The sequence below is a fragment of the Lagenorhynchus albirostris genome, chromosome 15, assembly GCF_949774975.1.
Source record: "Lagenorhynchus albirostris chromosome 15, mLagAlb1.1, whole genome shotgun sequence".
Classification (NCBI taxonomy): domain Eukaryota; kingdom Metazoa; phylum Chordata; class Mammalia; order Artiodactyla; family Delphinidae; genus Lagenorhynchus; species Lagenorhynchus albirostris.
The window spans coordinates 41879302-41903418 of record NC_083109.1 but is presented as its reverse complement, the minus strand read 5'-3'; the positions used below and the strand labels follow the sequence as shown (position 1 = coordinate 41903418).

The 24117-nt window shown below is 37.0% G+C and overlaps 1 protein-coding gene across 1 annotated transcript in view; it reads right to left on the bottom strand.

The window, feature by feature from the left end:
• Nucleotides 1-24117, bottom strand: part of MACROD2 (mono-ADP ribosylhydrolase 2) — a 1952988-nt gene that overhangs the window by 787686 nt on the left and 1141185 nt on the right. The window contains exon 6 of the mRNA XM_060124328.1: nucleotides 2380-2501. Coding sequence (XP_059980311.1) covers nucleotides 2380-2501 — 122 coding nt within the window. The remainder of the gene's footprint in view (nucleotides 1-2379; nucleotides 2502-24117) is intronic.

The following is a 24117-nucleotide window of genomic DNA, read 5'->3' as shown; positions in this document are numbered from 1 at the left end:
GAACAGCATGAAGCTTCCTTTAAAAATAGAATCACCATATGATCCAACAATCCCACTCCTGGACATATAGCTGGAGAAAACTATAATTTGAAAATATACACACACCCCAGTGTTCATAGCAGCACTATTTACAATAGCCAAGACATGGAAGCAACCTAAATGTCCATCAACAGATGAATGGATAAAGAAGATGTGGTACATATACGAAATGGAAAGCCATAAAAAGAATGAAATGATGCCATTTGCAGCAACATGGATGGACCTAGAGATTATCATACTAAGTGAAGTAAGTGAGACAGAGAAAGACAGATACCATATGATATCACTTATATGTGGAGTATAAAAGAAATGATACAAATGAACTTATTTATAAAACAGAAACAGACTCGCAGACACAGAAAACAAACTTATGGTTACCAAAGGGGCAGGATAAATTAGGAGCTTGGTATTAGCAGATACACACCACTGTATATAAACAAGATAAACAGCAAGGTCCTACTGTATAGCACAGGGAACTACATTCAATACAACACTGTAAATCAATATTGTTCGATAAAAAAAAGAAAAGAAATAAAGAAGCAAGGAAGGCAGATTTTTTTAAAGAATATCAGACAAGATATTCGATGGCAACTCCAGTCAACCATGTAAGAACGCGGTGATTAACTTAGCTGGACATTTTCCTTCATATTTTGCAGATATTTTCCATCTCCATTTTTATTTACTAATATTGCAATGACTTCAGTTTAGTGCCACCACGTGCTAATTTTATCCAAGTCACATGTAATTAACCCCTCAAAATCATCATCAAACATGGTAACATAGAATAGACCTAATTCCAATCTCAGGATGACTAGAGTATCACATTGTAGGGCATCTGATAAAAGTTAATTTAACTTAGTCGATAATTCTTCCACTCTTTACCTCATGGTAGCAAGTACAGTAACAGCAGATATGATTATTTTAAGGTCATCATAGTTAGGGATGTTTATTTTTTCTGTTAAAAGGATGGGTGATGTTTTTACACTGTTTCTAATGGGCTAGTCTCTTCTTACTTTTTACTGACTTCAAGAAAATCATTAGAGATGCCAGTGAATTTGTTAGCATATTCTCTTCACGTCGCAAGGTCCATATTTCCCAAGTTGGAAACTTCTATACATATCCATCTTTCTTAGCACTTCAGCCCCATTTGCCTCTTTTAATCAATAAGCTATATTGACAAAATTTTAATTACTCCCAGAAAGTGCACACCTGTTTTGATTTTTGTTATTTTCCTTTAGAGAACAAAATAAGTCAACTGGTTTAGTAGCTTACTTTGCTCCCTCTTTGAACTTCAGCTTTCTCCTCTAAGACAAAATAGTGTCTAACTTATTGATTCATTTGCAAAGAGAAAATTTTTAAAAATCAAAGAGTGAGATGAAATATCTAGCTCTGTTAACAAGTAGGCAAAGATGTAAAAGGCGGTATAATTGGCTTGAAAAAAAGTTGTCTTATTTTAAGCAAACTCACATTGGAAAAGGCACTTCATAATTATAATCATGCATGAAAAGTACAGCAACCATCCAGGGTTATCTAAATGTGTCTGACTCTCAATGCTCCTTCATGCAAATAATAAAACCACCACTTCTGTGAACTCGCAAGCAATGCTGATCCATTCAGCCTGCTAAGAAGTCAAGTGTTTTAACTATCTTCCTGTTCCATGATTTCGGCAAGGTTAACATCTATCTGAAAAACTCAAGGGATTCTGCCCAAATTAACTTACGATTGGGTATTTACACTCTCATTTTTCTCATAGTTTTATTTTACTGGTGTAACTGAGATGTAATAAATGTAGGGCATGTTGCAAAAGAAAAGCAGGTGAATAAATACCTCCAAATCCAGCTAGAGGAGACCCCCTTTCATCTCAGCCTACTGCTAAGGAAATAGATTAGATCCACATTTTCTGAACTCTCCCATCTAAATTGCTAGAACTAAGAAGGGATGTGGCATACCAAACTACAGAGTATTAGTTTAGGAAGACCAAAATCAATCTAAAAGAATAACATCTTTCAAGTTAAAACACACACACACACACACACACACACACACACACACACACTCACAAACATTTTCTTCGAAAGATAAGGGCAACAAGGAGAAAATAAATTAGATGTGATGGTTCCAGTTCTGGGACTCTATACTTTTAAATTCTAAAACAATTAGGCAAATATTTAGGGTATACAAACCAGTGGAGTCACGATAACCGACAGACTACATCACGTACTAAGGTCGCTAAACTTAGCTTTTAGAATTATAGAAATGATATTCTACCCTCATTTTGGACAAGATTGATTTTCCAGTATAAAAAGGCTGAAAAAGAATAAGAAGCATAAAAGTACTTACAACTGATCGGATGTTATTTTCTTTCACCAGTTTCAGAGATGATTTATAGCAATTTGCAAGGTCTTCCTTGTGGGAACCATTAATATGGCCTCTGGCTATTGGTCCTACGGTATGGATAACATCTGTAAATACAAAAGGAAGGAAAAATAGGATAAGCAAGATATTTTTCACTTTTCACATAATTGGTGCTTTATTTATTTTAGGTATTTCTGTTGGAGCTTGGAGACAAGCAAGCTAAGAAATACTGATGATGCAAATGCTTCTCTGGTAAAAGATTTTAGATAGCACAGCTTTTTAAAGTAGGCAAATTTCCAGGAAGGTGATAATTGTGAAAAGGAATCCCCTACCAGTAAATTGTTCCATCGCTACTGGTCAGATCCAAGCATAACAGATTATAATATAAGGTGTGAATAATTGGCACGCTGGCAGAAGACAAATCCTCAGTGGGAAATAAACTGAGAAATAGTTGCGTACAAAATGAACATTCTGAATTGACATGGGAAGGAAGTACCAATCTTACACATCACCTTACTTATAATTAAGACAACAGTATCAGGCATTGTACACAATAAAGAAGGGCAAGTTTCTGGAAATATGTCAAAAGAATTTATAATAATCAGTAATAACACTAAAAGGGTTATTTTTTAATTTAATTTATTTTTTAGTACAGCAGGTTCTTATTAGTAATCTATTTGATACATATTAGTGTATACATGTCAATCCCAATCTCCCAATTCATCACACCACCACCACCACCCCTTTCCCCTCTTGGTGTCCATATGTTTGTTCTAAGTCAATAAAGGTTGTAAGAAATAGACCAAATTTTAATCCAAATTACTTGAAAATGCCTTGTAACTCCTGCTTCTCAGTCTTATCTGTTAATGTGGATTATAAACTTATTTAAATGATGTGAATAACAATAACTAATCAACTTTGATCAAAAAAGAAATTCGGTCATTAGAATATTATAATGAAAATAAATGACTTGCTTTGGCTAATCAGTATCACTTAATTTCAAAAACAGTAACAAGAGAATAAGAACGCTTTACCAAAATGCGACTATGGAATAGTTTTAAATTGCATATGAAATTTAAATAGCAGAAAATAAATCACTAAGAGAAAGATCTTTGTTAATTGTCTGCTAAATGTCGAGAGTATTATTTAATGTTGAGAAAATCCCCAAATGTTGATTTCAACTTTTAACGACTTTAAACAGTATTTAAACCCTTGTCAGATAATGTTGAAGATGATATCTTGTGATCAAAATAGGCAGAAACCTCATTAGTGAGTTTATGCAGATGTTATTTCACAGACAAACCTGGCTTTAAAGTGAGAACCGCTACGACATATTAATAGAACGAGAGGATAAAGGGAGATTAGGTTGTATTTAGCAAAAAACAAAACAAAACAAAACAAAACAGACACACAGACACACAGACACACTAATATTGTTTTTGTAATAACAAATAAGAATTGCAACAGGATGTCCCAAAGCAGGTTCAGTAAGATATGGGTTTAAAGGTCAATTAAATTTGGGGATCACCAGGTGAGATTAAGTCAATCAGTTACCTTAGTGTAGGGTTCCTCTGGACACTTAGGATGCTACAATGAATTGTGAGTCTCCACAAGGGAGGGGCGTGATGAACACAGAATGCTCTGTTTCCAAAATACATTTGACTAAACCTAAGGTTTGCAGATTCCCTCATGGGCCTAAGTTTCCACAAATTAACCTGTGCCCTGTTATTCCAGGGCAATTTTGGCACCCCCCCCTTGCCATTGTTGAAGGTGAAATCTATGTTTTTTGTTTCTTTTGTTTTATTTGTTTTCTTAAACCTCATTCCCAGTGCCTCTGTCCATCAAATACCATATAAAAGAGCAACAGGATATGACCTTGGTTTCCTTATTTTGTGGATGGAGAAGGTCAAGAATAAATGTCTCTTATCCAGGTCGTAAAGATGTGTCTACTTTTGCCAAGTGAACACAGGGCTTAGGGGCATTAATGGGAAGAAGAGAGAGAGAGAGAGAGAGAGAGAGAGAGAGAGAGAGAGAGAGAGAGAGAAGTCCATAAGGGCTGGAAATAATGACATAATAAATAAATGTTTCCTTTGCTTTCTCCCTTAGCCATCTTTCTCTACAAAACTTACATGGAATTTTTGAAAAATTATTCCTTGCATTTCTTCACTTCTCCATTTAATTTAAGTCTGAGGACAAACAGCCAATAAAAGAGCATCCTCAACATCAAAATATTGATCTCTGTTGGTTATGCTCTGCATTAAATTTACAGCATCCAAGATCAAGTGTTATTATCGACCAATATCACAACCTCTCAGATCCACAAACCTATAAGGCTCGAAAGGAAATTTTCTTCATTATTTTAATTGTTTATAGTACTTATGGGTGACTCTGACACACCAAGGAGTTCCCCCTTTTCCTGTTATAAAATTCAGTCAGGAGGCCTGTTTTCTGATTCCATCTCCAGCCCTGACTAGTGGAGTAACCCAGATGAAGCCATCCTTTCATTGGTCCCTGCCTTGGTTTCCTTATCCACAAAATGAATCAGCTGCTTAGATGATCTCTGTGGTCTCTTCTGTGCTTGTGGCATCATTAGTATTTAACCTTGTAATGGAGACAGATGGAGTACAGAATGATGTCTGGGCAGTTAAAAGGACTTTAAACACTGTTAAGTGGCTCTCAAGCGTTTTGAGTATAAGGATCCTCTTTTTCATATCAAAAGTCTTATGGTCTACCCTTTCACAGTAGTAGTTTCAAAATCCACTGATTGAGAACAAGTTAGAGAAAAACAGCTATTAAAACTTCAATGATGCTTTGTATTAATTTACATTTTATTAAACACAATACAATCTTCAGAGTGGACATATGCATGTGAGATACACGAGATACATGCATTCAATTTATGCAATTATCTTGCACATGAATTTGTGAATTCCATGATATAAATAAGATAATGTAAATAGAAGTGTTTCATCTGATGCCTGGTACACGCAGACACTCAAGAAATACTAATTATCAGCAGCAGCGGCATCCCAGGCATCCTGAGCATACAGGCAGGAGTGGCAGTTACCTTTCCTCTGGTGTGGAAAGAGCACCAGACTGTAAGCCCTAAGATCTGATTATAATTGTCAGAAGTCCCAGATCTGTCACTAACCAGCTGTTGACCTTGGGCAAGTCATTCTTCTCTTTGGGCTTTGGTCTTAAAACCTAAAAGGAGTTGAATAAGATGGCCTCTAAGATTCTTTGCAGCTCTCAAATACAATCCCTCTTCTACATGTCTATCAAGAATTAAGCTATAGGTTCGGAGTAGTCTAATTCACTATTTTCCAGACAAATGAACATCAGTCGTGGTTCAATTTTCTCCAACATGCCTATACAATGAAATGCAACCTGGCACCATTCCCAGAGAGAGTGGTTAACCATAGCTTTCCAAATGACAAATGTAGACTCCTTTTGGTATAATAATTCTATTTCTAGGAATATATTCTGTGGATGATATGCTTGGAGACAACCTAAATGTCCATCACTAAGGGACTAGTGAAATAATTGTACATTTATACAATGAAACATTATGCTTCTGTAAAAAGGACAATGAAGGTATTTATGTATGAATATGGAAAGATATTCAGGATATATTACTATGGAAGAAAAAGAAAGAAACAAAGAAATAGAGAGAAAGAGAAGGAAGGAAGGAGGGAGGGAGGGAGGGAAGAAGGAAGGAAGGAAGGAAGAAAGGAAGGAAGGAAGGAAGGAAGGGAGGGAGGGAGGGAGGGAGGGAAGGAGAGAGGGAAGAAAAGAGATGCAGAAATGTTAAGCATGGTACCATTAGTGTAAAAATACCTCCACAGGTGTAGAAAAGAATGCATATTTGTTTTAGTTGATATATGTATAAAATATCTCTGGGAGGATAAACAAGTAATTAACAGCAGTGGTTAACCTATGAAAACTACAAGGATAGGGCCAAATATGGGAAGAAGACACTTCACTGTTTACTAATATTTTTGATGTTCAAATTATGAGAATGTGTTACTTACACAAAAATTAAATTAAGTATTAAAACAAAGATCATATGGTTAAACCAAGTTCCTGAATTCCATCTACCATATTCCTACAACATATAAAGACTGTTAATGTGCTCTCTAAACATGATCTTATATCACTATAAATAAGAAAATACACTTAAAAATATTTACATAATTTCAAGGGATTTAAAATAATAACTCCATTAGGTATATTTTTCTTTTATTTTGCTACTCTCAATAATCTCTTTATATAAAACAATTATTTTCAGGGTTTAAATGGTAGGAAAAATGGCATTTTTTACCCGTATGGCTTATATCTATATTTAAAGTTTTACTATAATTTTAATATGCAAATTGAGTCTTAGATACCTTACAGTGAATATGTAGGACAGGAACATATTTCTCAGGTACCTCAGTTACCAAAGAATTTTGTATAATGGTCAAGAATTTTTAGAGATGAAAAGGACAGTAGAGAAAATTTAATCTATTTTCCCTTGCTCAGTGGATCCACAGGAGAAAGAATTATGCCCAAAGTCACAGATCAGTGTGGGGAGACACACTATCACAGAGACAATATGATTATGAATAAACTTTTCCCAGTGTGGCTACTTATTGAACGAAATGGCATACATTTGTATATATAAAGTTTGTCATGCTTATCATGAATTCCATTACTTTAGCCTCATACTTTGTATACATGCAAATTCTGATTGGCTATTGCTGTGCAAGAAATTACCCCAAAACATGATAACTTAAGACAACAACAACGCTTTATTATTTTTTATGGCTTTTCTGGATCAACAATTCTGAAATGGCTCAACTAGGGGGTCTGGCATGGAGCCTCTCATATGGTAGTAGTTGGGTAGTGGCTGGCAGTGGAATAGTGTGGGTTCCAGCAGCTAAGGACCGGCCCGCCAGACATCTCTCCCTCTTCCTGTGGTCTCAGGGACTTTCCATGGGGGCCGGTTTGGGTTTCCTTATGGAAGCCTCAGAACAGTCAGCTTGCTCACATGACTGCTCAGGGCTCAAAGACCAAGTGCACCAGAGGCGGAAGCTGTGTTATCCTTTCTATCCCAGCCTTGGGAGCGACACAGTGTTACCACCACTGTACCCTGATTGGTTGCAACTGTCACAAAATTCCACCCATTTCAAGTGGAATCACGCAGACTTCACCTCTTGATGGGAGAAGTAGCAAAGCATCTGTGGACATGTTTTAAAACGGGCACAATGAAGGATTCCCCAGACACCCGGGGCTTTTGGGGGGTTAGCATGTTTATCAAATACCAAGTGTTGTGGTAGATAAATAAGATATCATAGGAAAAACTGATATGATTATTTCCATGCAGTCATTCATGAAAACAGTATGGAGGTTCTTCAAAAAATTGAAACTAGAACTACCATATGATCCAACAATTACACTTCTGGGTGTTTATTCAAAGGAAAGATAAACATCTCAAATAGATATCTGCACCCCCATGTTCACTGCAGCATTATTTACAACAGCCAAGATATGGATATAACCTAAGTGTCCATTGATGGATGAATGGATAGAAAAAATGGGTTTTATATATATAAACAATGGAATATTATTCAGCCATAAAAGTGAAGGAAATTCTGCCACTTGTGATAAGATGGATGGGACTTGAGGGCATTATGCTAAGTGAAATAAGTCAGAGAGAGGAAGACAAATACTGTATGATCTCACTTACATGTAGAATCCAAAAAAAAACACAAAAACCCAGCAAACTCATAGATACAGAGAACAGATCGATGGTTGCCAGAGGCTAGGGGCAGGAGGGGATGCATGAATGGATGAAGGTCAAAAGGTACAAACTTTCAGTTATAAGATAAATAAGTCCTGGAAATATAATGCACTGTATGGTGACTATAGTTTCTAATACTATATTGTATATTTGAAAAGTTGCTAAAAGAGTAGATCTTAAGAGTTCTCATCAGAAGAAAGAAATCTATTTCCAGTATGAAGTTCTCAGACCTATTATCTTTATAAGTCAACTGCTGATTTAATTAAAAAAATCACAGCTAGAGAAAGACTGAATATGAAATGAATATGCTTATCAATTGTAAATACAATCTAATTTGGAGATCACAATATGACTGTAGCTCCTAGACAGAACTGCCTGGCCCAGCACTAATTTTGTTGTTTCTTCTGTCTTAAAGTCCGGCAGGAACTTGTAGGCAAAGGAAAGGGCAGGGATGGCTGTTACAGAATCAGCATCGTATCTCACTGTGAGCAATGAAAATAATGTTGTTCCCCTAAATTGTCCAGCTCCACATTCCAGAAATGAAGAGCAGCCTTCATGCACTTGAAGCCCTTTCTTACACAACTGAGGAAAGCCAAGAAAACAGCAATGCGGTCTATACATTTAATCAACATCTCAAATGCAAGCCCTGGAAGAGGTATGCAAAATGGGATGGCAGGTCGTTTTGTACTTTATCTGACTAAAGTGTGGCAAGACAAATCGAGCCTGATTTTGTTCATCTATTTCTGAAATCAATCAGCCTATAAATCAGCTCTTTTGTTTTGAAGCTATAACCACCACCTTGTGCTCCCCCCACCTCGTTCTATCCTGGGAAATTAGTCTGAAGTCTATAGAAAAGGAGGGTAGGATGGAAGGTTGTCTTTGAAGGGGGTGCCGGAGGGAGTATGCGTTCATTTCCAAATGTGTAAATTGAAAAATGTGCAATTGAAATGCCAAATAAATATTGAAAGCAGGAGAATCATTTACTAAGATTCGATCGGACTTCCGCGTGATAAAACAAATGCAGCAAAAACATTCTGCGAAAAAATATTAGCATAATGAATTTTAAAACAACTGAGGGAACACATATAGGTTGCTCTCATCGTTTTCCATCTGAGAAGCAACTGTGCTACATTCAAACTGTTAATGAAGAGTCAGACCAAGAGTAGAATCAATTACACGTTGCTTTCATTCACTCCACTCTTGTATTCATAAGCATAATCGGTCCATCTAACAGACTGCATAATGATGTTGTGCCCTGTCAATCATATTCAAATTGTATGAATTTTAAGGAGAAAAACCAATGCATGGAATTAAATTGATTTTCTTTTCTAGAGCTACAACCACAAAACCAAGCACTAAAAGTTATTATTTGCAAATCTTATTGGCCAATTTATATGATAAGCACCACCAATCTGCAACTTGAAACAGAATACTTGAAGTTCGGTTAACGGGAAATTGAATTACCACCTGATAGCATTACAAAGTAAATGCTGTCTTTTTTCTCCATTTAGGTCAATGTTTTCAGATACACATTTTCAGAGCTTGTTTTTATTATATTTCAAGAAACAATCAATTGTCCATAAGATGTTCCTTTTCAATCTACAGCAGACATCAGTTAGATTGGATTTCAGCTGCAGCATGTTTCTAAATTTGGATTATTCTCTCATACATATCTTCAGCTGCATGTTTGATTTCTTTCCATGTTCAGAAAGACTAGTCATACAGCTTTGCGCATGAGTTTGGGATAAGCCAGCACTTAACAATGTTATTTTCTAGTGCATTTTCCTTTGAGTCTGTGAGTTGAGCCTGTTAGATTTCCCTCCAGTGTTCTTGGTTATAAAGGGCTTCTAGTTCACCCTAGTTCACCTCTCTTAGCCTCCTTGGTGCTGTGGTTCTCTAAATGAAATGTCTACGTCTATGTCTACGCCTAAGATTAAATACACAGTAGCTAAACACCATTTGCATTTGACAGCTGATAAAGGCACACTGAATGCACTGTCAAAGCTTGAAGTACACCCAGCTCAGTTTGAGGTTTGAATCCCATTTTTACATTAAAATGTGACAGTGTTGCCACGTTTTGGGCATCTTGTGCTGACGATATATTTCATGTTTCGTTGACTTCAAAGTTGTGAAGTTTTAAGCTTAAGTTGTGAGGGTCAAGTTTTAAAATAATACTTGAGCAATTTCTACCAAAATGTTATCCTCCATATTAAAAAAAGAAAGAAGGGAAGAAAAGAAAGAAGGAAGGGGCAAAGCTCATTTTAAATTTTTTACTAGCTCTACCTCTTCTGCCAAAGGTTTATTTTAGGTCAGTCCTATTGATGGGACTGTGTCCTATTTCAACTGGACACCTACACATAAGGGTCTATTTGCAATAATACAGATTGAAATTTGTATAAAAGGGATATCCTGTGGTCAGCCATTTATAGAATCTTGGAGATTCCACAGGGTATTGGGGGCATCTGCATTACAATAGTGTTATTTCCAACAGAGAGGGGTCTCAGAGAGACTGTGGGAAGCTGAATTTTCTGCAAAATTCCAACATTTCACTATCATTTTAGAATGAACCAAAAGAGAACACATCCTAGAAGGAAGTGAGTCAAATACATGGCATTTTTAATACTTCAATAGCAGGGGTGAGAGGAGGTGGAGGTCCGGATAGACAATATGACTTTTTCAAGGAAAATAATAATAAGGTCTTTGTTCTGGTTCAAGGGATGGATGGCAATTGGCAGCCTTTTCAGAGAGATGCAAAACCAGTACTTTATGAAGACACAAGGGGAAAGTAGGCTTTAAAAATTCTATGTAGTGAGTAAAAATAAATGAACGTCAGTCCCCTCCACAGGGTAACTCTACAAATGTGGAATCTAGGTTGGGACTGAAGTGTGCAGAGGGGTCAGTGTGCTTGTTTGTCAACAGCCTTCCTTTATAGCTCCCTTGCCACCACAAGTATGGACTAGAAAGGCTTTTTTGCAATCATTCACTTAGTCATTCTCTCCTTTTTTAAATAAATAAATCCACTAAGTGCCAGGTACATAAGGTAATTGCTCTGTTCACTCACACCAAACAGGTCTTGTGTTTTTTCTGACTACAGGCCTTTCCTGGTGTCAAGAAAGCACCTCCATCCTTGCCTCTCAAGATCCTTCCCATCCCATGAAACTCAAAAAGAAGTGACCTTCCTTGAAGATATGATCCATGAACCCCACTACATGAACTAAACTGAACTCAATTCTCCTCTTCTGGTCTCCAATAACACTTTCATTTGACCATTTACATGACTTTTAACATGAACATTTCTGTACACACAAATAAGAAGATTCCATCAGTCAGAGCTCTCCAATAACACAGCATTCTGCCTGAGGAGGCAGGGAATTTCCTGTCATCAGAGGCAATCAAATATGACTATGTATGCATCGAGATTCCTTCTAACTCTGTGATGTTATTCTGTGTTTCCTGTCTTCATGTGGAGACTACGCTTCCACCGCAGAAAACATGACCAATCTACGTCTGAGTCTCCTGGCAAAGCCAAGAACTCTATGGGAACAATTGCCTAATAGATAATTAGTGAATCTGTGAGTGATTCAGTAAAAGTTGGCCTGATATAATCAATCTAATCAGAGATGATAAACTGGATTAGAGGAAACAATGAGGTGAAATGGACAGACTAGACTGAGCAAGTAGTGGAATGTAGTTTGACTGGTTCAGATCATTCAACATAAATTTTTATAGAACTAAGAATCTGTTTCTTCACAGAAAGACTTAGCAAAGCCCGATCAAAGATTTCCTAATAAGTGCACTACAATTTAAACACACACACACACACACACACACACACACACACAATTCTAATACCATCACACTTTTTAGTAAAAGCTATAAGATTCTTTCCCAAGACTTCCAACAGAAAAAAAAAAAAAAAGTGTGCAGTGACTCCTTTGCCTTTTTCTGCAAGAGATAATTAAATGCATTTTTAAAATGTGTCACTTCCCTCATCTGCACATGGTTCATTTTAGAATAAATTGGCTTTGTTCTAGAGATTGGTTTTGGCTCTCAAATCACAAAATGGAAAATTGCAGATTCTCTACATGTCTTCTCAAAAAATTAATGGGATCACTTTTCGCGTTTCTTTAAAAAGTGACATTTGGGTATAATGAACCCACCTCTCCATCAAAATAAACCAGGTTTAATTTCTCCCTGAGACCAGTACATTCATAAGACTCCACTGGACTACAGCTACTCCATACATTTACACCTGTACTCTCTTCTGGGTTGCACTTTCATGGTATAAACATCCACACAAGGCTCTACATCTAATTTTCTAGAGGAACAGTTCTATTTAGAAAAGACAACTGAGAGGGACAGAACATTTTAAGAATGAGATTAACATTGATTCTAAAAGAAAAAATACATGGAAATTTCTATACTATGAAGTTGCATTTTTCATGAGTTCACTTATACGAATTCAACAATATGAGCAAGGGGTTAGGAGGAGTGAGAATGACAAAATATTTAAATAATAAGGACTATTTCACTAAACATTTCCACAATGAGTGTTTGCTCTCGCATGAACATGAACTTACATTGCTGGACTCCAAGAGATCAGGCTGCATTCCCACCTACCTCTCAGACATGATTGGCTCTTTGTGCAAAACAGAAGCTGTTTTCAAACTTTTTGGTTTTGGAACCTCTTTATACTCAAAAATAACTGAGGACCTGTGAGAGCTTTTGTTTTGGTGGGTCATATCTATCACACAACAAAACAAAAGCACATATACAATTAACTATCAGGAAAATGATGCTATCACATGTCATGTAACCTCTGGAAAACTACACTGCACACTCAAGAGAGAAAGAAAGTGAAAATGCAAATAATCTCTGAATATTATTATGAACATGGTATTGACCTCACAAATCCCCTGAAAGAGGTATCCCTAAATCACGCTTTGAGAATTGCTACACTAGAGCTTCTTTCTGTGCAGATCTAGTAACTAAAAATAAATATTCCCACTTCTAATGGAAAATTGGCACCATTAACTACTTCATCTGGTTCTCAAGTTTGAAGAAACAGTGATCTCTTTCAACTCTATAGGGAAAACCAGACGTACTGGTCTTGTTAAGAAATGGTATTTCTCTGTTTCAACTTTTGTATGAGTTAAGGGATTTTAAAAGAGTAATCTTAACTGAATGCAATTTTTGTCTTTAGGATATAAAGATTCTCAATCTTTAGAACTTAATTTCTCTTTCCATTTCTGTGAGACAGTGATCAGATCATTTCTACTCGCCAGCTGCTTGAGAATAGAGATGCTCTTCTTAAATAAGCAGCTTGCTTACTTAAGACTAGTCCAGATCTAGTAACTAAATACAAATATCCCCTAAATGTAAATATCCAGTCCTAGTAACTAGGACTCAAGGAAGAAAGTCTAAGATGACTGCTACCAGATCAGTTGATTCTAGTAGAGAAGAAAATGGCAGGCACAGCTTTTTAAACAAGAATTCTACCAGACATCACAGGATAAAGCAAAGACAGATCCTTCAGGATCATGCATTCCCAAGAGAAATCATGACAACAGTTTCCTTCCTTATGCTTCCTTCTTCATAGAATGAGTTGGAAGCTACTAAAGGGAAGGAGACCAGCTAACATTAAACCAGGTTGGCAGGAATGAGAAAGGACACAGATAATTCAAGAAACTTAAAGGTTCTGGCCAATTTTGATGATGGTTTCAAGGTGGGTGGGAGAAAAGAAAGGGAAGAGTCAAAATTCATCCAAAGTAACTCCACTCTGGGTGACTGAGGGGACGACAGAAATGGGGAAATCAGAATATATAGTAATTGAGGTCCAACTTATGGTAGTGCTTGTCAAGTCTTCTAAAAATCTATCCTTAACATAAAAATAAAATGCAGAAAGGGGACAAAAATAAGAGAAGAATTAGCAAGACAAACAAACAAAACTTGTACAGTTGAAGGTAACTAACTTTCCTGTATCAAGGTACTTTTTTTTTTACCTTCTTCCTTGCCTATTTTGGGTCTGGCATAGAATCACTCAGGGGAAGACAAGATATCACTGAACCTTTCAAACATGATTCATTGTGAGGCTGAGATTCAAAGATGTGCCTCTGCAAGATTAGTTAGTGGAAACCATTAATGTAAAACCACTCAAAGAAAACCAAGAGTTCTTTCCATAGTAATTCAGATGCTAACAATGGAATGTTTGGCTGGAAGCTTTGATAATTAAGCAATGAATACCAGATTTTAAAAGAAAGAAATACATGTAAATAAATAACATCTGGTGATTGATTCTCTAGTAATACACTATTGTGTAGGCCAATGAATAAAAATTCCAATTTTTATTTGGAAATGGGGTCATGCTTGAGTGATATGATAATATGATGAGAGAAACAGGCAGAGTAAAATAATGGGGAGTTTATTATGAGTAGGAAAATATTTTATATTATAGAGAAGTGTCTAAAGATGGTCACTAGAATGTGTAATTATAATCAGATAGAATGATATCAGGGGACTATTACTCAGCCATAAAAAGAAACGAAATTGAGTTATTTGTAGTGAGGTGGATGGACCTAGGGTCTGTCATACAGACTGAAGTAAGTCAGAAAGAGAAAAACAAATACCGTATGCTAACACGTATATATGGAATCTAAAAAAAAAAAAAAAAAATGGTTCTGAAGAACCTAGGGGCAGGACAGGAATAAAGATGCAGATGTAGAGAATGGACTTGAGGACATGGGGAGGGGGAGGGTAAGCTGGGACGAAGTGAGAGAGTGACATGGACAGATATACACTACCAAATGTAAAACAGACAGCTAGTGGGAAGCAGCTGCATAGCACAGGGAGATCAGCTCGGTGCTTTGTGACCACTTAGAGGGGTGGGATATGGAGGGAGGATATATGGGTATATAGGTATATGTATAGCTGATTCATTTTGTTATATAGCAGAAACTAACACACCATTGTAAAGCAATTATACTTCAATAAAGATGTTTAAAAAAAAGAAAAAAAAAGAATGATATCAGGAAAGAGCAAGAAAACAAGTCTTCACATCCCAATGGAAAATCCCACTCATAAACTGGGTAAACTTGTAGGAAGTTTACCCACAAGTTTTTACTGGGAAAAGTAATTTTACCTTTCCTCTCCTCTCTGTAAAAACAGAATAATATTTATTTTTCAAGTTCATAATGGGGACTAAATTAGCCACTGTATGTGAAAGCAACAAGCACAGTACCTGGCATGTAGTAGGTGAACTCTAACTTGATTGATTATCGTTAGTACTTGTAGTTAATTGTATTCACAGTGTGCATAAGTAGGATAACAATAAGCTCTTTCATATTTAATCAGTATTTCATCGTTACACTCTCAAAATTCATAACTATTCATAGAAACCGATTATGTCAGAATTTATATTTTACTGGTTTCTTTGCTTCTACTATTTCTTGGATCCCTGGTTTTCTCTTTCTTAAACTCTTTTTTTTCCTCAAATATTTGGGTAATTCTTTCAGAGATGGTCTGTAGCTGGGAATTTTCCAAGTCACTAGATTTTCTAAAGCTTTTAGTTCATTTTCATTTCTGAATGTTAGTTTTCCAGCATATATGACTCTAGGTTCAAATTAATTTTTCTCTCAGAATTTTGACAATTTTGCTTCATTTCCTTCTACCATGAGAAAAAGCTAGTTTGATTTTTACACCTCCATAAGTTGAGTTGGATTTCTTTTCCTCCCCGGAAGTTTTAGGAACTTCCAATTTATACTTGGAATTCTGAATTCTGTCTAGGTTCTTTTAGGACAGGAATGCTTTTTTCTCTTTTAGTTATGAAGTTATTACTACTCTTTCCTTTTCTCCATTCATTCTAGAAGTCTTAATAGATGGGTTATATATGTCTGGGCGTAAATCTCAATTGTTTTTACTTTCTCTTAAATATAATATTTTAACTGCTGCACATTTTAGACTATTTCTTTGACTTATTCTTTGCATCAGTAAGTTTTCAGCTGTTTCCCTTCCATTATGCATCCCTTCACTTGAAATTTCTGTTCTTGTTTTAACTTCCTGGAATTTTTATTTCTCCCTCTCTTGTTAGAACATCTTTTTCTAACTTCTACATGTATTGAATATAATTCTTCTCTCTAACAGCTTTTTTACTGTATATAAATCATTTTGTTGCCCAGGCTAATACTCTGTTATAGCTATCTCTCAGTGGATCTGAATTCACTTAACATACACCTTCACACTTTTTTTTCTTGATACTTCTAGAGACCCATACAAATTATATGCATTTTCATCACATTGTTATTTATAATGCAAATAATTAATCCCTTGTCAGGGCATCTCTAATAAGAAAGAAAAGTATTTGTAATGTTGTAATTGATGACTGAATTATATAAATAGACATTTTAACAAGGAATGTATTTCTCATGCAGCTAACAAAAGGATTATAGAAATTGGTAAGATCTTCACAGTTTTTTTTAATATTAAAAGGTATGATTTTATTTTCCCAACATGATAAAACAGCATATGCTTCCAAATTGCAAATACACACACACAAAAACACACAGGAAAAAATAAAGAGAAAAAGGAGGAATATATTCGGTGTTTTCATGACTCAGAACATATCCATCCACATCATTCTAGCTATTTCATAGAGCTTCTTTTAGAACTGATGACAACATTCCAAACCAGACCTATTTTAGACCCCATTTTTAATAAATATTATACACTTTAAATAAAAATGGATTCAATGTTTTCCAGAAAAGTTCAAATTTGAAGAGTTGTTTTTAGATACCTAATGATTATGCATTAATTACAAATCTTATTTAAACTACTTAAACTAAAAGCAATATTTATTTCTACCCTCACTAGTAGATATATGCCTTGTTACACACTTAGCTGTCCAGAGATATTTAAAGCAGAAACATATCAAGCAGCTGAATTATTTTCTAAAGCATCCTTGCAGTGCAGCATTTCAAAAACACAGAAGACAACATCAATAACATGTTCTGATAGGGTTTTAACAATTTTACTGCTTATTTCATTCTGAAAGACTAATGTCTTAGTTCTCTCTACTACAGTAAATGGACTGCAAGACACTGCTGTATAATAAAGAACAACAAAATTAACCTAATGGAATTATCATTGACAATTTTATTGATGAAATAGTACAAAAGTTTCCATAGGATTGAACCAAATATCTTTTGTTATTTTTTGCCTTTTAATGTTCTTATTAAATGGAGAAAAAGTCATAAAGAACACACACATGCAACCAATTTATAGAATTTCACGAAGACAACTTTAGTCCCTTTTCAAATGTATACTCTGGGCCTAAGAATCTATCCATGAGGTAGGAATCCCTGGGATTCCCTCAGAGCCCTCACTTAGGTTCTAGAAGCTTGTGAAAGGCCAAATTCTGCACGTGCTGGAAGCAAATGATGGCATCCCTCTAAATGGCTCAAGTCACCACTGTCTTGGACACAGCCAGAGAAGAATGAGGCCTTATCTGGTCTTGGCCTGGGAGCTGGAGTAAACACAAAAGGTTAAAGGAGAAATAAAAGGTTTTTCCTGTTGCTGAAAGAGAAAATTTCCCTTGGACTTTTCTTGTGCTAGAAAGAGCAACTTCCTTCCCAGGACATGGCTGATTGTATTTGTAGCTTCTGATAAATCTGGCTTTATCATATCATTCCCATGAAGGCTCTATGGGCTCATCAGAGGTATATGGCCTCTCACAAACCACAAAAACTTTTACTGATATCTTCCTCATTATTCTTTATGACATGCTCCTGCCAACTTGTATGAATGCCTTCATTCAAGGAATAAGGCTTAGAACCAGAGGAGCCCACACCTGGACATACAGTCCCTCCTATGCCAAGGCTTTGGCTTACCTTCACTTTTATGGGTTTCCCTTACCATGAATTTTCCTACCCAGGGTGAACTCTGTCTATATTAGAACCTTGACTGAAAATAAGAGACCTCTGAAGGCAGTTCTTTGGCAGGAAGACCTCCCTGTAGATATTGATTTTGGCTACAGGCATGCCCTTGTTGGGTACCCTCACTTAATCCTAAACTCTTGCTATGTCAACAAACCACCTTCTCCTTTTGCACCTCCTAAGATATCTGGGGCAGTGGTTCTCAAACTTGAGAGTACATCAGAATCATCTGGAGGGATTGTTACAACCCAGGTTGCTGGGTCCTACTCCCAGAGTTTCTGATTCAGTAGGTCTGGGATGAGGTGGAGGTGGGAACAAAGAATTTGCATTTCTAACAAGTTTCCAGATGATCCTGGTCCTGCTGGTCTAGGAACCACATTGGTCTAGGAACCAGTTATTAGTCTAAACCAATAGTGGCAACCTGTAGCTCTCTTACAAAAATTCTACCCATGATCTGCTACTTCAGTTTTGACTTGGCACCCAAGGGTCTGACCTTGATTTGTGCCAAATGGATTTACATACCTACTACACCTCCAGCTATAATCTTTGGCTTATATATTGTGTTAATAACCGTGTTCTGTTGACCTGTATGGCCTCTCCTGACCTGCCATGCTCACGTGTTACACACACTAATGACAATCTATAGCTCTGAATGTTTGCATGTAGATAATACAAAAGCAAAACTTGTCCAATCTCAGCTCTAGTTCTCATAAATTATAGCAAAGAGCTACAAAGGTAAGAACATTTTGGACAACTATTGTAGTACAAACAGCTCATTCTGGATTAAATGTCAACAGAACATTAATAACATTAATTGAGGCATTGATTGAAATTATTTAAATTATAAGAAGATCAGGGTGTGTGCACAGTAACTGAGAACAGTGTTTAAAGAAAGCATACTTCTGAGTTAAGCCAAAGAACAAGCAGGCCAAACTGAAGAAGAAAAGTTTAGTTAAGTAAGTAATTTGACTTTGAATTGATTCAAAGAGGGGTCAATGAAGGGATTAAGAAATGGTTGGATGGAGACTGTCATACAGAGTGAAGTAAGTCAGAAAGAAAAAAAACAAATATCATATATTAAAGCATATATGTGGAATCTAGAAAAATGGTACAGATGAACCTGTTTGCAAGGCAGAAATAGAGACACAGACGTAGAGAACAAACATATGGACACCAAGGGGGTGGGTGGGATGAATTGGGAGATTGGGATTGACATATATACACTAATATGTATAAAACAGATAACTAATAAGAACCTGCTGTATAGCACAGGGAACTCCACTGTACAGTAGAAACTAACACAACATTGTAATACAACTATACCTCAATTAAAAAAAGAAACTTATGTGAAATATATGAAAATTCCCATTTATCTCATGAGATTCCGTGCATTTCTTAAGAATAAATTCTTCAGAGATGGAAAAAAAAAAAAGAAATGGTTGGAAAGAAGATATATAAATGGCCAATAAGTACATGAAAAGATGCTTACCATCCTTAGTCATTAAGGAAATGCAAATCAAAACCATAATGAGATACAACTTCACACCCACTAGGATGGCTAGAATCAAGCCAGACAATAACAAGTGTTAGTGAGTATGTGGACCAATGAGAATCATCATACATTGGTGGTAGGAATGTAGATGTCACTTTGGAAAGCAGACAGTTCCTCAAAATGTTACATATAGAGTTACCATACGACCCAGTCACTCCACTCCTAGGTATCTACCCAAAACAACTGAAAACATACGCCCATATAAAAACTCATACACAAATATTCATAGCAGTATTATTTATAATAGCCCCTAAGTGGAAACAACCCAAATGTTTATCAATTAATGAATGAATAACCAAATGTATACCTAAAGAATGAAATACTATTCAGCCACAAAAAGGAATGAAGTACCGATACCTGTTATAACATGGATGAATCTTGAAGACATCATGTTGAGTGAAAGAAGCCAGTCACAGTAGGCCAAGCATTGTATAATCCCATTTATAGGAAATGTCCAAGCTGCCGAGGAGGGTTGGGTGGTGGGTGGGCAGTAACTACTAAGGAGTACAGGGTTTCTTTTTAAGGTGTTGGAAAGATTCTGAAATTAAATAGTGGTGGTGATGGTTGTACAACTCTGTAAATATACCAAAATCACCGAATTATACACTTAAAAAAAAAAAAAAAGAAAGAAAGAAATGGTTTTGGAACATGCCAGGAAATTCAGGCATGGGGTAGTTAATACATATTTGGTAAATTGCTGTCTGAATACCTGAAATGGCTAATTAATTAATATTGACTGTGTCCAGAATATGCAAAATCATGAAAAGCAACACTCTAAAATGAGACTTGGAAAATGGAGTTTGTCACCCCATGACATCTGTCTATGGGGGTACTTATTGTGCAACTGGGAAGGCTCAGGTTGAACTTTTCGATTAGTATCCCATAGGACAGACCCTCTATGACTTCATCTCCTACCAACAACTATCAAAACACAGATTAGGAGAACTACTTGCCACTCAGAACTGCCCACGAATCTAAGGACTGAGAGCCACTTCCATTTTCCAAAAAGCTTGCCTGAATATTTCATTGCAAACTAGTCCATTGTCCAAGCACATAAAATGTATGTGAAGGTCATAAATAATACGCAGAGGGAGATAAACTCTGCTTGGTATCACAAACATTCAGTTCTCCATCAGATCTGAAGTCTTTAGACGTGGTCATGTTATCCAATCACAGGGCCTTCACCAGAATTACAAAGATGCCATACAAAGTATAATGTTTTGTTTCACAAATAAACTCTATGGAGAACCATCTTTTCATGAGAAGATTTCACTTCAAACATTTGTAGGCAAAAGTTACCATCTTCTTAGGAAGTGAAGAAGAATCCTTCCCATATCCTTCTAGCAAGATTTTCAGAGTCTGTATGTTTTGGCCCTAGCTTTGTTTGCCTTCGTCAATAGGCAAAAGTCAGAGGTTTTTTAGGTGCGTTTATACATATGCATGTATAGTCAGCCTCATGGACAGGCCAGAATAGATAACTCCATTACGTATCTTAAGAAATGTTGTGGGGACTTCCCTGGTGGCCCAGTGGTTAAGAATCTGCCTCCCAATTTGGGGGACATGGGTTTGGTCCCTGGTTGGGGAACTAAGATCCCACATGCTGCAGGGCAACTAAATCCATGCATCGCAACTAGAGAGAAGCCTGCATGCTGCAACTACTGAGCCCATGCGCTCTGGAGCCTGCATGCCACAACTAGAGAAGCCCTTGTGCCACAACTAGAGAGAAACCAGCCACAAAGAGCCCACACGTCGCAAAGAAGACCCAGTGCAGCCAGAAAAAAATGTTGTGAAGATTCCTGCACTCACTGGTGAGGTGAGGGGTTTGGATACATCTCCCTCCCCATCTCTCCTCCAAATCTGAGCATAGCCTGTCCTATGAAAAGAGAAGATTGGACTTTCAGAGACACTGAGATTATATGAAGAAAATAACAGCTATTCTTCATTGAATTCTCACCATGTGGCAACTACTGTTCTAAATCTAAGGCTATTTTAATCTCTCCATACCTTTGGTATTCACCAAGACCTAGTACTGAAAACATGCATAAAAAAGCAAAGATGATCCTGTTCTGGATGAAGATTGAGCAGATGGACTTCTCCCTGTTCCTCCTGTTAAGTGTAGCTTAAAGCCTTGGAAGTTGTACATGAAACAAATATAAGACTCTGAAAGGTGGTGAGAAAAAGGCAGGCATTGGGACTTAAGGACTGACATGGTGGTGAATTCACTGGGTTTTCTTTTTGCTTCATATATTCTGGATTGGGTGCTGGAGGAGCCAGGAACCCAGAAATGCCACCAAGAGGAGACCAAAAAGCCCCAAGAATGGCCTGCTTTTTCTATCCAGAAAACCAGGAAAGGCCAACCTAATAAGACAGAAAGACAATAACTGTCCTACTCCAGGCAAAACCATGGCTCCATTCTGCCCCCTGTCAGCAAAGGCCAACTGAGGAGCCTTGATTTCCACCCCTGCCCAGCTATCATGAGGTACTCCCCATCCAAGTGGTATCAGAGGTTGGTGAGTAGGAAGTCAGGACTTTCATCCCTGAATGGTGATAACAAAACCCCTCCCCACATAATGTCAGTATAAATCATGTGGAGATACTGGGCTTCCACCTTCACTTGCCCTGGAGTGGTGTTAGGGGATACCATGAGGAAAGCTGGAACTTTTACTATAATTCTTCAGTCCCCCCACCTCCCCCGCCACTGCTGTATCAGTGGAGGATAACTGAGGAGCAGTAACAAGGCAATCCTCCTTTTCCCAGCCTGAAATCCCAACTCTATCCAGCAGAAACAAGGCACATCTCCCTCCCTGGGGTGTCAAAGGAGGCTGAGAAGGGAACCTGGACTTTCACCTTCACCTGGCAGTAATGAGGCAGCACATCCCTTCCCTGTTGGGGTATCAGAGAAGGTCTCCTAAGACAAAAGGTTTAAATAAGATCCAGAGTCTCATACCATAAAGGATACAATGCAAAATCAATCATGATACCAAGAACCAGGAAAATCTCAACTTGAATTAGAAGAGATAATCAATAGACTCAACACAGAGACAATAGATGTTAGAAGTACACAACTAAGATTTTAAAACAACCATCATAAAAATACTTCAATAAATAATGATGAACATGCTTGAAACAAATGAATACACAGAAACTCTCAGCAAAGAGTAGAAGATATAAAGAAGAACCAGATGGAAACTTTAGAACTGGAAAATACAATAGGTGAAATAAAAAACTCAGTGACTGGGCTCAGCAGCATAATGGAGAGGACAGTGGAAAGAGTCAATGAACTTGAAGACAGAACAATAGAAATTAGTCTAAACAAAAGAGAGAAAACACTTAAAAAATGAACAGAGCCTGAGGGACCTGTGGGACCATGAGAAAAGATCTAACATTTGTATAATTGGCATCTCAGAGGGAGAATAGAAAGAAGATGGGGTTTAAAAATTATTCCAAATATAATGGCTGAAATTTTTCCAAATTTGGTAAAATATATAACCAAAGGATCAAGAAGTTTAGTAAATTCCAAACCAGATAAACTCAAAAAAATTCATGCGAAGACACAGCATAATCAAACTTCTGAAAACTAAAGACAAAGAAACAATCTTGAAAGCAACAAGACGGAGACAAAACCTTGTCTACATAGAAGAAAAACAATTTAAATGATTATGGGTTTCTCCTCAGAAATCATGGAGGCCAGAAGAAAGTGATGAAAGAAAAGAACAATCAAACATAGAATCCTATTTCTTGCAAAATTATCCTTCAGGAATGAAGGAGGAAATAAATCATTCTAAGGCAAAGGTAAACTAAGAGAATTTGTCACCAGCAGACCAGACCCAACCTACAAGAATGACTAAAGGAAGTTCTTGAGACAGAGGAAATAATAAAGGAAGACATTTTAGAGCATAAGGAAAGGGGAAAGAATAAAAGAGAGAGCAAAAATATGGAAGAATGGATAAGTAAACTGTGCCTGAACTAATGACAAATAAACTATTGTTACATGTGGCAACATGAATGGATGTGACAGCCTTCATACTAAACAAAAGAAATTTTGAGGCAGGAGATAGATGGACCTCAGGCTGAGCCACTGGAGTCTGTCCCCTGTGGACAGATACTCCAAAATAGCAGGAGTGAGAGAGGAGCTGAGCCCTGCCCAGATAAGAGATAAAGAGACCACATATTTCTCATCCTCAAGGTCAAGGAGACCTTCCCGACTATACATGTGTAGAAAGGCTCCTCAGGGGCCAAAAAGTGAGGGGGCGCCACCCCACAGTAGGTGATGTCAATCTACCCATAGGCCTCTTCGCTAGAATCCATCTTGGCTAAGAGATGTGAACGCACACAGGGGAGGACCCTGAGATAAACCAAATACGAAGTCAGAGCCAGGCAAAGCAAGACGATTGGCCAAAGGAAACCTGGAAGAAATGCCCCATATAAGTGATTCAAACTACCACAAGGGCTTGACTCTCTCT